Below are 15,575 nucleotides of genomic sequence, written 5' to 3'. Positions count from 1 at the left end.
AGTGGTAGCCAATTAAATAAGAGATTATTAATTTCTTTTAGAATTAATTAATTCAAATGCCATAGAAGCAAAATTGACGAATGATATTTTTAAGTTTAAATTAATTATATAAATATTATCTTTTGATATTAGAAATTTTATCCAAATATGTAACAAATTAGCACATAAATACAAGAAAAAAAAATTATAAAATTTCAAACAAACCGTGCATCGCACGGGCTTCATCTAGTATAGTATATATTTGTTGTATGGTCAAAGAAAATAATTATCTTCCTAAATTATAGACTATAGTTCCCTAGTATATTGTCATATACTTCGTATATTATAGTCAAAGGAAATAATTAGCTTGATAAAAATGATAATTATCTATTTATAGTTAGTTGAACCCGAATATGATCTAACTTGGAAATGAGCCGACCTGATTGTCACCTGCAAATTATTGACTTGAACCTAACCCGACTTGAATCCGAGAATGACCAGACTTGGAAATGACCCAACCTGATTATAACCTGCAAATTATTGACTTGAACCGAACTCCAACTTGAATCCGAGAATGACCCGACTTGATTATAACCCGTAAATTATTGACTTGAACCGAACTCGACTCAAACCCGAGAATGACCCGACCTGATTCTAACCCGCAAATTATTGACTTGAACCGAACCCGACTCAAACCCGAGAATGACCCGACCTGATTCTAATCCGCAAATTATTGATTTGAACCGAACCCGACTCGAACCCGGGAATTACCCTAACCCGTTTTAACCCATGAATACCCGAATTAAACCCGACCTATTGTTCACCCGACCCAAATGTAACCCGACCTTAACCCGACCCAAACCCGATAAGAAGTATGACTCGACGTGACCTGACTCAAGCATGACCCAACCCAAACCTGCCCCGCATAGGTTATGGAATTAATCCGAATTGACCCAACTTGAATTGACCCGACCCAATTCGACCCGTTTACACGAATCGACAACTCTAATCATTATTAAGACTTTTGGACTTATGGATCAAAAAACCGTAATCCGATACTAAATATTCAAAAATTGATATCTAAATAGGTATCCAATATCCGAAATTAACATCGGATCTTCAAATAGTTTTGCTCAACCCTATAACAACTTGTATATCATTTTCCTTGATTAGTTTTCTTTGACAAATTATCATTTTGATTATTTTCGCTAATATTCCCTTTTAAAAAATTTCTCCTCCAGAAAAAGGGGGCGGGCCGTAGGGGAGTATATGACCCATAGCCGTCTACTAGAGTACCAGGACAATAGATGCCTAAACATATCAATTATCAACACAATATAGATAAGCCTAAACATATTACCTTACCGACTTGTTAGGAAGCGGTTATATTTTAACATATCAAAATACGTAGTATTATTTCATGTTGATTGAACTCTCTTTAACTTATCTATTCTAAGTGTTGCTCTCATATATCCATCTAAAAAAGTTGGGACATTATTACTTAATAGATCATTCTTATTTTATTTTTGAAATTAAACTGCATAATGAGTCTTCAAGAAATTACTGAGAAGTGACAATATATATATATATATATAAGCCTTTCAATTTTCTGATCTAGCATAGAAATGTCTTAGACTGGATCATCTAGCCTATTCCTAAAAATTGGCACATCAGTCATCACTCTAAAAGGTTTTACAAAAATTAGAACAGGTCATAATAATCCTCATCAGTTTGTGAAACAATGTCAATACTCAGCTACTCTAAAGTCTCTAAGGTCGTTTTTCAAAAAATACTTCCTGTTGTTTCTTCCTCAGTAAACAGACGAAAAAGAGTGTTTTCTTCATCATCATGCCTTTTACTTTTATTGTCATTTACCTGAGATACGAATGCATCTGATTCTGATGAAGCATTCTTCTTAACAGATATGAACGCCACTCTCTTGTTCAATACAGAATCAGGCATAGATGAGCTTGGAATTAGGGAAGTTACTGAGTCAGGAAGAGAACTGCCTTTCACCAGGGTGCTTTCTGTCAGTTGTAACTCGTTTTCTGAACCGTGTTCTAGTACTGAATGCAATTGAATCTGCTCAGCATTGTCAATGTTATCATTGGAGATGGGTGAGGGTGATTCAACTCTTTTTCTCTTTAAGAGACACTCTTCACTAACCTTTTCATCAGCCTTCTCAGAATTAAATTCATCATCTTAAACAAGCAGAAAGAAAAAGAGGATCAAAATATCATTGCTGCCAAATCTTAGGTTGAAAGTGAAACAATAACTTTGTACTTGAATCAAAATAAACAACTTTTGGGCTAATGAGGGGCACAGAGCCACAGACCCAAACAAAAATAGGGACACTCTAACGACTATCGGACTATGCGTGGCCAAGCACTCAAACAGAGAAAATTGTAATCTCTTAACAATCTGGAAAAAGATAATTTCCCTTGAAATATAGTTTCAGTAAAAAAAATGATTCCACTTCAGGGGGAAAGGATTGGGGGGGGGGGGGGTGGACACCAGCATGTTACGGCGTTAAAGAGTGGAAGATCCAGTTAAGGGAGAGGGAATGGGGTGGACACCAACACGTTAAGGCCTCAAAGAGTGGCAATTGTATTAGAGTAGCATGTTGGATATCAGAAAATGGAATATTGCAGAGGCCGAGGGCGGGGTGGAATATTACCTTGAAGAAAAGCATTAATACTTTGATACTTTATAGATGTTCCCAGAGTTTGTACTGTTTCTGAGCTCCCACCTTGATGTAATATATTGCCTTTACCAGATTTTTCTACCAATACAAATTTATCAGTTTTCCAGACACATTCTAAGACGATAACTTCCTCCTCCAATGTGGGATAATACTCTCGGAAAACCTGATTCAATTATCATTGAGTTGAATTTAGGCAAAAGGTTTGCAACAATATTAGAAAATGGAAGGAAAAAAAAACTGTGATAACTGTTACCTCCATTCCATTGTGAGTTATTTTTATGGACTGTTTATTCTGAGCAAGAGAAGAGACTTCGTTGAACACAGAAACAACATCCAGTAGCATCTGCATTGAGTAGAAAAATCAATAATACTACGATTTTTTACTTTTGCAAGAGTAAATTTAAATTGTTAAGTACAACTAAAACCTATATCCAAACCGCCAACAAATTTATTCTTCCTCCACCCTCATAACAGCTCATCTACTTAGCATAGTAACTTACTCAATTATTTAGACTATTTTGATCAACCAGCCAATAGCCAAGACACTAGGAAATCCCCACAAGCAAGCACCAGTTAGCTAGCAAAGCAGAGCTGAACTAGTTGTACAAAAGCAGTACTTGCCTGGAAACAAAGTGTCATCTGTTCCCTTTCAGAGACTCCACACACCTAATGTTCACACGACAATACAAGTGCATCCCCAACCTAGGAACTTGTAATTTTGAAGGATAACAAATAATACTAAAACAATAGGTAATTTATATAAATCAGTGATTAGAACCTATATCATCTACAGCACTTTTTGTAAGGGGGAGTAGAATAAGAGCTTATAGCATTTCATTGATGACGATGACACACAACTCAGTGTAAATCTCACAGCTGGTGTAGTTAGCATAGAGGGGGTTAAGATATATACTCAACCTTACCCCTAAGTAGTTGCAGGTTTCTCAAGTAGATTCTTAAACTTAATGTTCATACTACCATCTGAGTGCTTCTTGGTGAGATGATCAAAAATTCAAAATATCTGCAAATTCCACATATATTAACAAAAACAGTATACTTCATATATAATGAAATATAATTTCAATCTTTTGCCTCACAAGCTCAACTATTAAGTAATCCAGATTTTCTTTTTCCACAAAAACCATGTTTTTCTTATATCATTGAAAAATGAGAAAAATACATGAAATTTGAAGTCTTTTATCAGGAAGAAAAATGTTGAAAGACATCTGGTTACAAGTCACACAGCCTTCTGCTCTCTTAAAAATATTACAAATACTATAAAATCCAGCAATCAACTATAACAAACCTTTTTTTTTTTTTAATGTTTAAGCAAATCACTAGTTGCTAGTTGGCTAATACATATTAAGACAAGCTTCAGCAGAAATATTAAAAATTATTAAAAGCACAATAAATCAGTCTTACCTGCTGAATCAAAACTCTGAGGTGAGCCAGCAGAGCAAGAATCATTACAGAGAACCCCATGAAAAATGAACGAGCGAGCAAAGTAGATATATCACTGTAAGAAGGTCAAGGAACGACGGAAGTTTCCAAAAAAAGATATTAAAAAAACAGTTATAAATTGTGTGAATCATATAGCAACAAGATCCTACTAAAACAGGAAAAATGAACAAACGAGTGAATCTCTGGAATCTAGATGTGAGCTGACAAGATCTAATGGATAATTTGATATTGCATCTAAGTAAATCACAAAGGATACGTAGCTGCCTTCAGTATAGGCTCGACCATCTGCAGCAGCAAAATTTACTACAGTATAAGAATAAGTCATCAGCAAGTAATCCTTAAATAGCTGTCAGCTATAGAGCAATTTCTTCAACATCAAAGATTCATTGAAGTTCAAAAACACCTCCCTCCACCCCCAAGTCCCCAACACACACCCACAAGTCCACAACCCACACCCAAAAAAAAAAAAAAAAAAAAAAAAAAAAAAAAAAAAAAGAGGAGATTTTGCTTGAGAAGAAGCAGTGAAGCATCTTACAAGACATGATAACACTAGGAAACATAATATTTCGCACCTCAGATAGCAATCGTGCTGCCCCATGAAGACGTTCCATGAAATTAAATTTTACACCGTCGCATTTCCTCCTTTTCAAACTGTCAAACAAAGAATTGAACAAGTAGATGTCATACACCAAATGGCTATCTATACTAACTAATTTTCTTTCTCAGCCTTAGACACATTAATTTTTAATGACTTAGTATGTACACTCAGTTTTCTCTTAAGATGATCATAGCAAATTTGCAAGAATGACATAGACTCTAAAAGCACAAGGAAAGAAAATCCAAATACCCGGATATATGATATTTAACATGGTGTAGAAACTAATAAAACATATTATTTGCAATTTCCCTAATTTAACTCTCTCAAAAGTCAAACCTAATTTCTTTATGTAGACATGACCCTCTCCATGAACCATGAGGCATCTTTGTCTACTTCCCCACCCTCTGAAGTCGAACAAAACAATTCATTCTATAGAGGATTATGCATACTTCCAATATTAGATATATGGAGACATTAAACTCGGAAAAAAGCAAGAAAAGATTTGTCAATTCTTTAATATTGGATTCGATAGGCAAAATTATTCGCAGTTCCTTACCTTTCAAGAAGGTTTGCCTTTTGTTTAGCTTTTCTTCCAGTAATAACATAGAAACATGAATCTAAAAGCTCCTCCAACTGAGCTGAATGTAAAAGTTTTAGGTCCCTCCTTACCTAGCAACACAAAGCGAATCAGTGGAATGCGATACCTTAGACTGCGAAAGTCCAGCAATCGAACAACAATAATAATAAGTTAATAACAGAAAAGTAAAAAAATCAGTAAAATAAAAAATTTAGTAGTATGTGCAAATTACAAATACATTTAGTAATCACAGCAACACATTTAGAAGATCAACCTTCAATAGGTACTGAAAATACGAGCATCGCCGATGCTGATTCTTGTTCTTATAAATGATCCGGTCAAGAATTCCGGATTCTGCTTGCAATTGACACAGGAAAGACTTCACTCTGTCTTCAACTTGTGCAGCCATTAGAGCTCTACACCATCAATTTTCAATAAATTAACCTAAAAATTACCAAAAAGGATTATTGATTATACATACACTAATACCTAACCGAAGTAATTGGACTATTGGAGTGTATAACGGTATAAACTAATTGAAATAACAATTTGATTTCTTCTGCAAAGTAATTGTTGAAATCCTAATATCTCGAAAAGGCTGTAATCTTTAATGTACAAATTGAATTGACAGAAACTAGTATGAAGATAATCTAATTATGAATTGAGAAATTAGCAGTTGCAAAAGAAGTTTACCTTTGGAATATTGAAGAAGCAGATGATTAACCTAGGCGAGCAACAAAGAGAATAAGCGGTAAAGAAGCAACTCGCCGACGACGGCAGGCGCGGCGGTAAAAAGAAAACTCCGGCGACCAATGGCAGTTCCGGTTAGTGAGTGACGGTGGTAACGGCGGCTGGGGTTTCTGTGGTCCGGTGTTAGAGGAGAGAGAAAAAAAAGTGAAAATGGAAGTTTTATTATTAATTCATTTTAAATTGAAAAGATCTTTTTATTTTTAATAAATTGTAGTAGGAGCTGCTGCCTTGCGCTATGGACCGCAAGTGGTGCGCTTTGGCTATGCAAATGAATGGGTGTAGACCGGAGAGTGATGCTCTCGGAGTCTCGGTGTTGTTAAAGCGGTTTATAATGCCGGTGACGGTCGAGTTCTAGTCTTCCTACTTCCTAGTGTACAATGATATTAGATGTTTATATTGTTATTTCAATTTTATTTGCGGAGTATATTTCTCATGTTAAGAGAGCAGGTAATACTGTTGCCACCTCATGTCTACTTGAAATACAAAATTACAAATAATTGCTCGTTGTTAGTTTGTATGAACTTCTTCCCTCAAAATGTTCTCACTTTGATGAATTTTGATTTACTATTTGGTGAATTACAATTTACAAAAGTAAAGCAAACTAACTTTTCCTCAAAAACAAAAAAAAAGTTAGTTTTAATGAAAGTGTTAGCAAAAAAAAATCAAATAAAAGTCAAATTTGACAAATAGTAAGAGTTTTAGGTCTACTAATGTCTATCGAAAATCATGTAAGTTTTTGGCTACCAGTGATAAAAAGTGAAAATATACGCATACCAAATAAAATTTCCCAATGTTAATCCATACTTTGAATTTCCTCAATTTCTAATAATAGCATTCATTTTCAACCATTTGATTTTTACATTATATATACTCTGTATATACTTATTGGATTATATTTGTTTTTACTCTTTTTAGGGAAATTATAATTTGTGTTTTATACATTTTTCTTATGTAACCCTAGCAACACAAGCAAAGAACAAATAGCCAAAGAGAACGTTAAATATAATTTCTAAGGTCGGTATAAAATCATTTGATGCATAACACTCTTTTATAATGTCCCATGTATATATTTTTATAGCCTTTTGCCTATATAATGTGGAGGAGAATGCAGTCTTATTTGTTTAATAGGTTTTTTTTGCAAGATTTTTCAAATTAATTGAACATCACAATGTTACTAATATACAAATTTGGGGGTTTTTTTTTCCGAATGAGAAATCAATGAAATTTATCATTGTTTGTTTATGTACATTGGGCGTGTTAGGCAAAATATAGCTATAAAGGTAGTTGCCAGTTGTGTAGGAAGCTTTTAGTTGTCAACAAGTTGTTAGCTGTGAAGATAGATAATTTAGGTATGAGTGTTCGGTAAAGTAGTGGTTGACGAGCTGTTACATTTGAAAATCAATATTTTATACTACCTCCGTTTCTTTTAAGTTGACACGTTTTGACTTTAGCATTATTCATCCACCTCCCTTGGACCGTATTTTGTGCTTTATACGTAATGAAAAATATAGTCATGTGGGATCTTGTTAGATTCGTAGCGTTATATACTTTCAAAATATCAACTTTTTAAAATTTTTGCTTATCAAGACACCTACGTTACACTAACAGGGGCGCGCTTTAATTAAAGATATTATTGATTGAATAAGTGCATTGACAAACGTGACTAAAGAAACGTGCCAACTAAAAAGAAACGAGGAAGTATTTAATACTATAGATTAAATTAACATTTTTTTGTTAAGTAGTGAATTTACCAAGTCAAACCACTAAGGGCTTGTTCCGATTGACTGAACTGAATTGAACTGAACTGAACTGAACTGAACTGAACTTATTGATTAGTGATTATTAACTACGGATTAGTGATCTTTGATTATTTATTGATTATTTATTACTATACATATGTGTATATACAAATGTACATATTATTATTATTATTATTATTATTAATTATTGATTATCATTATTATTATTATTTTTATTATTATTATTATTTATTGATTATTATTATTAGTATTATTATTATTGTTGTTATTATTATTATTATTTATTGATTATTATTATTAGTATTATTATTTCAATTATTATTGTTGTTATTATTATTATTTATTGATGATTATTATTATTATTATTTATTACTTATTGATTATTATTATTATTATTATTATTATTGTTGTTGTTGTTGTTGTCGTCGTCGTCGTTGTTGTAATAAGAGCTTAAAAGAATGAAACTTGGTTTTATATCATTAGCAGTATCATTAGACGTAAATTAAGAGCTGAACTGAACTGAATTTCAACGGAAGAGAACAGACCCTAAAAGCCACCTAAAACCTACTCAAATGCTGGCACTAAACACGCTCTAAATTTAAAATTTAAGTTTTGACCAAAACCACCATATTACTTTTTTTTAAAAAAAACAACAAAATAACCCTATTGATCAAAATTTTAAACACCTGACTTGACTACTTGACACCTCTATTCAAACATCAAACTTACCAACCGGAGCCATTAACAGTAGAACTAGAACACCTTGTCAAGAAGAGAGGAACAATGATATGAAAGTATGATCCTTCTTTAGTCTCTACCCTCTTAGATTTTGATTTTCATACCAAACTCACAGAGATAAACTCGGAATGAAGATAACATGTACACCTTCTGCTGCTTCTTCTTCTTCCTTCTTTCATGGCGGTAAAGGTAATTATGCCCTTCTTCCTCTTCTTTCTTTCTGCTATTCATCTTTTCAATTTCATTCCCGATGTTTTTCCTCTTTTCAAACTTTTTCTGCTACTGAAAACCGTCATTTGATTATCAATTCTGCTAAACATCACTGCAAATTAGGGTTTTCCGATCTTAAATTTCCACTCTCTCTCTTCCATCAATTGACTTCTTTACGTCCTCTTCCTTCTCTCATCGTTTTCACTCAGCTTTTCACTGCCATTTCCAAATTGAAACACCTTTATCCTCATTCCACCATTATTTCTCTTTCCAGGCACATTGAATTACTGGGTATTCCACCTGATTTGCATTCGTTGAATATTCTTCCCAATTGCTACTGTCATTTAGGCCGCGTCGATTTCGGGTTTTCTCTCATGGCTAAATCCCTTAAACTTGGTTTTCCCCCTAATCATTATACCTTTTGCACTTTAATTAATGGTTATATCATTAATGATAAGCTACCTCAAGCTGCTCAATTGTTGAATAAGATTGTTAAGCTTGGGTTTCAACCCAATATTGTTACCTATGGTGCTATTTTCAAAGGACTCTGTAGAATCGGCGACAATGACAGTGCTCTCACTTTGTTTAACAAAATGCGTTCTGCTGCTCATTGTAAGCCTGACCTTGTCATATATAGTACTATCATCGATAGTCTCTGTAAGGACAGTTTATTACAACAAGCTATGAACCTCTTCTCCAGTATGAAAACCGAGGGCATTCAACCTGATGTTGTCACTTATACCTCCTTGATTCGAGGCTTCTACAATTCTGGATGCCGGGTAGAGGCTAAGGGTTTGTTGACTAAGATGTTAGAGAGCAACATAGCACCAGATGTTAAGACCTATAGCATGCTGGTTGACATGTTCTGTAAAGATGGGCATGTTGTGGAAGCAGAAGCCATACTGCAGCGCATGACTGACAAAGGTGTATCGCCAGACATCATTACTTACAATGCTTTACTTGATGGCTATTGTTTGCGTGGTCAGATGGAAGATGCTGAGAAGGTACTTGATAGCATGGCCCAAAATGGTTGTGAGCTTGATCTTGTAAGTTTGAATACTATGATCAATGGATATGTCAAACTCAAAAACATTGACAAAGCTCTTACTGTATTAGAAAACATGTTTCAGAAAGAGATAACACCAAATGTTGTTAGCTATAGCACTCTTATTGATGACTTGTCTAAAGCCAATAGATTTACACTTGCACACCAGTTTTTCACCGATATGCAAGCTCACGGAATTACTCCTAATGTTGTTACATATAGTTCATTGCTTGATGGCCTATGTAAAAGGGAACAACTTGATGAGGCAATTGCATTACTTGAAGATATGGATGATAAAGGTATTAAGCCTAATACTGTCACTTACAATATCCTAATTAACAGCTTGTGTGAGGCCGGGAAATTAAGAGATGCAGCAAAAATCTTCTCTGATCTTGTGTCAAAGGGCCTGCAACCGGATTGTAAAACATACACTACCATGATTAAAGGCTTCTGCAAGAAAGGGCTCATGAGTGAAGCTGCTCAGTTGTTAAGCAAAATGGAGGAAGATGGTAGCTTTTCCAATGGTTGTACTTATAATACAATCATCCGGGGATATATTTACAATAATGACTTGTCAAATGCATTATACTATCGCGACATTATGGTGAGCAAAGGATTTGAAGCTGATGCTGAAACTTTTTCGTTGTTTGTTAGCCTTTTGCCTTCTGGTAACTTAAATGACTCATCAAAGGACCTGCTCCAAAAACTTACAACTTAACTTAAGGCTAGCTGTTCTTCTTTAGGTATCTTATTTATCTTTCTATCACATAATATTGTGACAAGCAGTTATAGTCCAATTTTCTTATTATTTCTCAAGTTACTTTATACATAAGAATCTATTAGATATTAGAGTTATGTTTGAATGTGTTTTTATATTTGTATTTCTTATACTTATTGAAGTTGCATTATGACTAGCAAAAGAAGTGGATTTTCAACGTAAATAAAGAGGGTATGGGCCTATGGCGGTATGCAAGTAACTGGGATGACCACCATTGATTTTCTTCTCTGTGTTTCAGCCTTCAGTCTGTAACCCACCCATATTGACAGTTGGGTCCATTTTATGTTCTTATGTGTGCTTGAACTGCAGAGACTGTCAAATATAATGTCTTGGGTCGTATTGACTGATAAAACTTGTAGAAAGCATGTACATTGAATCATTGATGACAAACACAGAACATATTGTCACTCTATCTGAAAAACTAGAAATCCTGATTCGAGTAAATGAAGATGCAGTGGCTGAGCATCATAAGATTGTTGAATTTACCAGTCTTTGGAACACAATATCCACAAATTAATTAGATTGTATATGCACATTATTCTGATGTGTCTATTGTCCCATTATGCTCCTCTCTTTTGAAAAGTGTTAAGAGGCCTTGGAGCAATACCCACTCTAAATTCTTAGTATAGCATTTCCTCCCTTCCAATGCTGACTTTCAGTAGATTTGTCAGCCAAGAGAAGAGTTGATTGCTGGAATATTTGAGGTTGCTGGATATGCCATGGTATTGATGCTCACTTATATTGTATGATCTATTTTTGGGTTTCGTTTTTTTTACTCTTGGCTTGCATTCTCTAGCTCATCAGTTTTCTTATACCATGTATTTCCTTGTGGTGGATATCTGAGAAAACTTGAATTGTTTGAACATAACATCAATAGAGTTTTATATGACTGTGGGATATGAGTTAGGAGTTTTATGATTAAGGGATATGAGAAAGTATCTGCCAGTCTAGAAGGATAGATGGGGTTTTTAGATGTTGGAATTTCAGTCGTTACTGCACTTAAAATTTCGGTCATTAACTGCACTTGAAATTTCAGGAAAAAAGGGTAAAGTATCAGATTGCAGGGTAATTTGGAAGATGTCATCAAAACAAAGAGATGGTAGCTATTTCTTGACTTTAAGCCCACGTCCAAACTCCAAACCTATGGGAGACTTTAGCAGTAGGTGAAGTTACAAATTTCCCATAAACTTATTTATTTATATTTTGGATTTGTGGGTACCATTTTTTTAGTTTTCGAATTTAAGAATTGATGCTTGGTTGAATACTACTCTTGTATCTTTTGGTTAATTTATGCTCTGCTTTCCAATTTATGTTTCTGTTTCTGTTTTCTATGTTCATTAAAGCCTGATGTGAGCTTGTTGACTCATCTTTTGTTTTGGAAGTTTTATTTGCGTGGTAATTTTTTTTTTATAGAAAAAAGAAGATAGCATCTACTATAGGAGCATTGAGTATCTGCCTATCTCACCCTTTTTTATTTTTGGACAGTAGACTTAAACTACAGGATAAGTGAGTAACAGATGATAGGATGCGATAGTTATTTTAATTTTGGTCTTCTGCAGTTGGAAATCTGATAATATAGATTGAGAACATCAAGTTTCAGAGACTTTTTAAATTGATACAGATCAAATCTATTGCCGGGCTGTCCATAAGTTGTCATCTTTCTGTCGTTCTGTTGCATAAGTGGGTATTTTGTAGTACTTAATGGACATGTATTTTTCCTAACTCTATTTTGTATCATGCTTCATGCTCATTCCCCTCTGTCAATGGATGACCTGCTAAATAAGTTCATGAAATGACTTGAAAAAAAGATGACGTTAACCATGGTTTATTTTTGGATCTGAATTCTGCTTTCAATGTATCGACTGTTGTCATGAATCTCCTTATTTGTGATTTGAAATTCCTGAAATGATATTGCAGTCCACAGATGACTAATACTCTGGCTTGCAATGCTGTTGCTTTATTTATTGTTAATTTTGAACTCCTGTCCATGAAGTTTTGGTACTTGGCAGATTGCATTTTATTTTGTGACTTGTATATCTGGTCCAAGCTCCCTAGGTTATTTGTTTTGTCATTCTATTATGTTGGATGAATTTTTTGGTGAGTGCTTGTGTATGTTTTTGTACCAAATGCTTCGTATTAATGTGATTTTTCATAACCCTTTCAAAAAAAAAAATGTGATTTTTCATAACAAGTGCCTGTAAAACTTAGTTCACAGGCTGGTTGTTGACTTGTTTCGCTATACATCAACCTCTATAGCTCTATCAAACAAAAGGAATCTGAAGAGAAAACATGCATAACCCATTCACCATCATATATAAGTGGGAAACCTGTTCATTCAAACTCTTCTTCCCTTAAACTTCTATCTTAAATTTGTACTGTATTTTTTACTTGCTAGTTGCTATAGTATAACGATATATAAGAATGGTAACTAACCCTTGAGATGTAGTATCACAATGTTACTCTAATACTCCGCATTAGAAGCGAAATAATCTTTGATTTGACTTGTTTTCTCTTTTTTTTTACCCCCTTACTCAACCATTATATCTAGGAGGAAGCTTGGGGAAGAGAGATTTTAAAGTTCACGGTTGTTTTTTTTTTTTTTGGTTCTTTTCGATCTTCCTGTAATAGTACCTAGTGCGTGTAGGTTGTTAAGTGTTCTTGTTTTAGTTAGTATTAGGTTGTAATTCTGTCTTTCTTTAATAGTATATTTTGTCAAAAAAAAAAAAAAAAGTTCACGATTGTGAAATTTGTGATGATGCTGAATCCCTTGAAGATAACGCCTCATTGCCAGCGGAGTGTCTTTCCATTCCTTGTTGCAACCATCACAACCATCATCTTCCACTAGTAAAAAACCAAAAACCCTATCTTTCGAAAGAGATCGAAAGTCCTTTTCTTTCAAGGGCGATATTATTTGAACACAAAAAAAAAAAAAAAAAAAAAAAAAAAAAAAAAAAAAAAAAATCTGAAATCCGAAAAAAGTCCCTCTAAAATTAACCATGAAAGCTACAGTTTCATAATATATTTTTTAAAACATATTTAAATATAATAATAATAATAATAATAATAATAATAAACTAATTATTATTATTATAAACTAATAAAGGTCTCTCACTCTCTACTAACATGATGACCCATTAAGTAGCTAGATGGAATACAAGCGAAAACTCAAAGCTTGTTTGTATGGACATTTTCCCCAAATCATTAACGCTTTGGCTAAAAATGATTTGATTTAATGCCGGCCTAACGTTTTTTCTAAAAGAAAAAAAAATTGAAAGTTAAGAAACCACGCAATTATTGTTTTAAAGATATTTATGCATATAAATCATATTCTAGCGGTAGCACTCTACATTTTTGTTAGATAGCAGTACTATATTCTCACAAAGTCAAACTTACTTCGTATTCGTTTTTCCTTCATAGGATTATACAGGAAATTTCAGCAGCTTCTTTGGAGAAGATGAAGATTAAAGCTCTGTCTTTTAATGGCGGTACTTCTATCGTCATTTTCAATCAGTTATTCACTTCCATTTCCAAATTGAAACGCCTTCATCCTCATTCCACCATTATTTCTCTTTCCAGTCACCTTCAATTACTTGGTATTCAATTTGAGAGGCATTCCTTTGGTATTCTTGCTAATTGCTACTGTCATTTAGGCCGCGTTGATTTCGGGTTTTCTATAATGGCTAAATCCCTTAAACTTGGTTATCCCCCAAATGATTATATCATTAATGATAAGCTCCCTCAAGCTGATCAATTGTTGAATAAGATTGTTAAGCTTGGCTTCCAACCCGATGTAGCTACATATGGTGCTATTTTCAAAGGCCTTTGTAGAATTGGTGACAATGCCAGTGCTCTCACTTTGCTTGCCAAAATGCAGTCTGCTTCTCATTGTAAGCCTGGTCTTGTTATATATAACACTATTATTGATAGTCTATGTAAGGACAGGCTATTACAACAAGCTATGGACTTGTTCTCCGCTATGAAAGCCGAGGGCATTCAACCTGGCGTAGTCACCTATAATACTTTGATTCGAGGCCACTACAATTCTGGATGCAGGGAAGAGGCTAAGGATTTGTTGACTGAGATGTTAAAGACCAACATATCACCTAATGTTGCAACCTACAGCATGCTTGTTGACATGTTTTGTAAAGATGGTAATGTTGAGGAAGCACAAGCCACAATGCAGCTCATGACTCACAAAGGTGTAGCTCCTGACATCATTACTTACAATGCCTTACTTGATGGTTATTGTTTGCGTGGTCAGATGAGAGATGCAAAAAAGATACTTGATATCATGGCCCAAAAAGGTTGTGAGCCTGATCTAGTAAGTTTTAGTACTATGATCAATGGATATGTCAAGCTCAAAAACGTTGACAAGGCTCTTACTGTATTACAAAATATGTTTCAGAAAGGGATAACACCGACCGTTGTAACCTATTGCACTCTTATTGTTGGCTTGTGTAAAGCCAATAGACTTACACTTGCACGCCAGTTGTTCACAGATATGCAAGTTCACGGAGTTACTCCTGATGTTGTCACGTACAGTTCATTGCTTGATGGCCTATGTAAAAGTAAACAGCTTGATGAGGCAGTGGCATTACTCGAAGATATGGAAGATAAAGGTATTAAGCCTGATACTGTCACTTACAACATCCTTATGGACAGCTTGTGTGAGGCTGGACAATCAAAAGATGCAGCGAAATTCTTCTCTGATCTTGTATCCAAGGGTCTGCAACCTAATTGTAGAACATACACTATAATGATTAAAGGCTTATGCAAGGAAGGGCTCATGAGTGAAGCTGCTCAAGTACTAAGCAAGATGGAGGAAGATGGTAGCTTTCCCAATGGTTGTACTTATAATACAATCATCCGGGGATATATTCACAATAATGACATGTCAAATGCATTTTACTATCGCGACATTATGCTGAGCAAAGGATTTGAAGCTGATGCTGAAACTTTTTTCGTTGTTTGTTAG

The 15,575-nt window shown here is 34.3% G+C and overlaps 3 protein-coding genes across 4 annotated transcripts; 2 read left to right on the top strand and 1 right to left on the bottom strand.

Moving 5' to 3' along the window:
* Window positions 1–1,656: 1,656 nt before the first annotated feature.
* On the bottom strand, window positions 1,657–6,378 carry LOC110701182. 2 transcript variants are annotated; one of them, XM_021878773.1, is made up of 9 exons: window positions 6,013–6,378; window positions 5,594–5,763; window positions 5,299–5,411; window positions 4,717–4,795; window positions 4,401–4,429; window positions 4,106–4,199; window positions 2,937–3,026; window positions 2,657–2,846; window positions 1,657–2,180 (listed from the first exon to the last, which is right to left on the bottom strand). In XM_021878773.1, exons 2-9 carry the CDS (start codon window positions 5,726–5,728, stop codon window positions 1,762–1,764), a joined length of 1,149 nt encoding a protein of 382 aa, XP_021734465.1. In that variant the 5' UTR covers window positions 5,729–5,763; window positions 6,013–6,378; the 3' UTR covers window positions 1,657–1,761. The 2 variants fall into 2 exon arrangements, with proteins under 2 accessions (XP_021734465.1, XP_021734463.1); XM_021878771.1 differs by having other exon boundaries at window positions 5,594–5,735; window positions 6,013–6,377.
* Window positions 6,379–8,325: 1,947 nt separating this feature from the next.
* Window positions 8,326–13,561, top strand: LOC110701181 (putative pentatricopeptide repeat-containing protein At1g12700, mitochondrial). The gene has a single exon (XM_021878770.1). It carries the CDS (start codon window positions 8,696–8,698, stop codon window positions 10,538–10,540), a length of 1,845 nt encoding a protein of 614 aa, XP_021734462.1. The 5' UTR covers window positions 8,326–8,695; the 3' UTR covers window positions 10,541–13,561.
* Window positions 13,562–14,054: 493 nt separating this feature from the next.
* Window positions 14,055–15,575, top strand: LOC110701448 (putative pentatricopeptide repeat-containing protein At1g12700, mitochondrial). Its single transcript, XM_021879100.1, has one exon. It carries the CDS (start codon window positions 14,055–14,057, stop codon window positions 15,573–15,575), a length of 1,521 nt encoding a protein of 506 aa, XP_021734792.1.

The sequence above is a fragment of the Chenopodium quinoa genome, unplaced genomic scaffold (assembly GCF_001683475.1).
Source record: "Chenopodium quinoa cultivar QQ74 unplaced genomic scaffold, ASM168347v1, whole genome shotgun sequence".
In the NCBI taxonomy this organism is placed as follows: Eukaryota; Viridiplantae; Streptophyta; class Magnoliopsida; order Caryophyllales; family Amaranthaceae; genus Chenopodium; species Chenopodium quinoa.
This window is presented reverse-complemented; position numbering and strand designations above follow the sequence as displayed.

Bases quoted from the DNA above. Each gene is read 5' to 3' on its own strand.
- LOC110701182 (XM_021878773.1), bottom strand. From the start codon at position 5,728: ATGGCTGCACAAGTTGAAGACAGAGTGAAGTCTTTCCTGTGTCAATTG. The intron at 5,412-5,593 runs GTTGATCTTCTA...TTGTGTTGCTAG, and splicing joins ATTTTCAGTACCTATTGAAG to GTAAGGAGGGACCTAAAACT. The intron at 2,181-2,656 runs GTAATATTCCAC...TGCTTGTTTAAG, and splicing joins TATTAATGCTTTTCTTCAAG to ATGATGAATTTAATTCTGAG.
- LOC110701181 (XM_021878770.1), top strand. From the start codon at position 8,696: ATGAAGATAACATGTACACCTTCTGCTGCTTCTTCTTCTTCCTTCTTT.
- LOC110701448 (XM_021879100.1), top strand. From the start codon at position 14,055: ATGAAGATTAAAGCTCTGTCTTTTAATGGCGGTACTTCTATCGTCATT.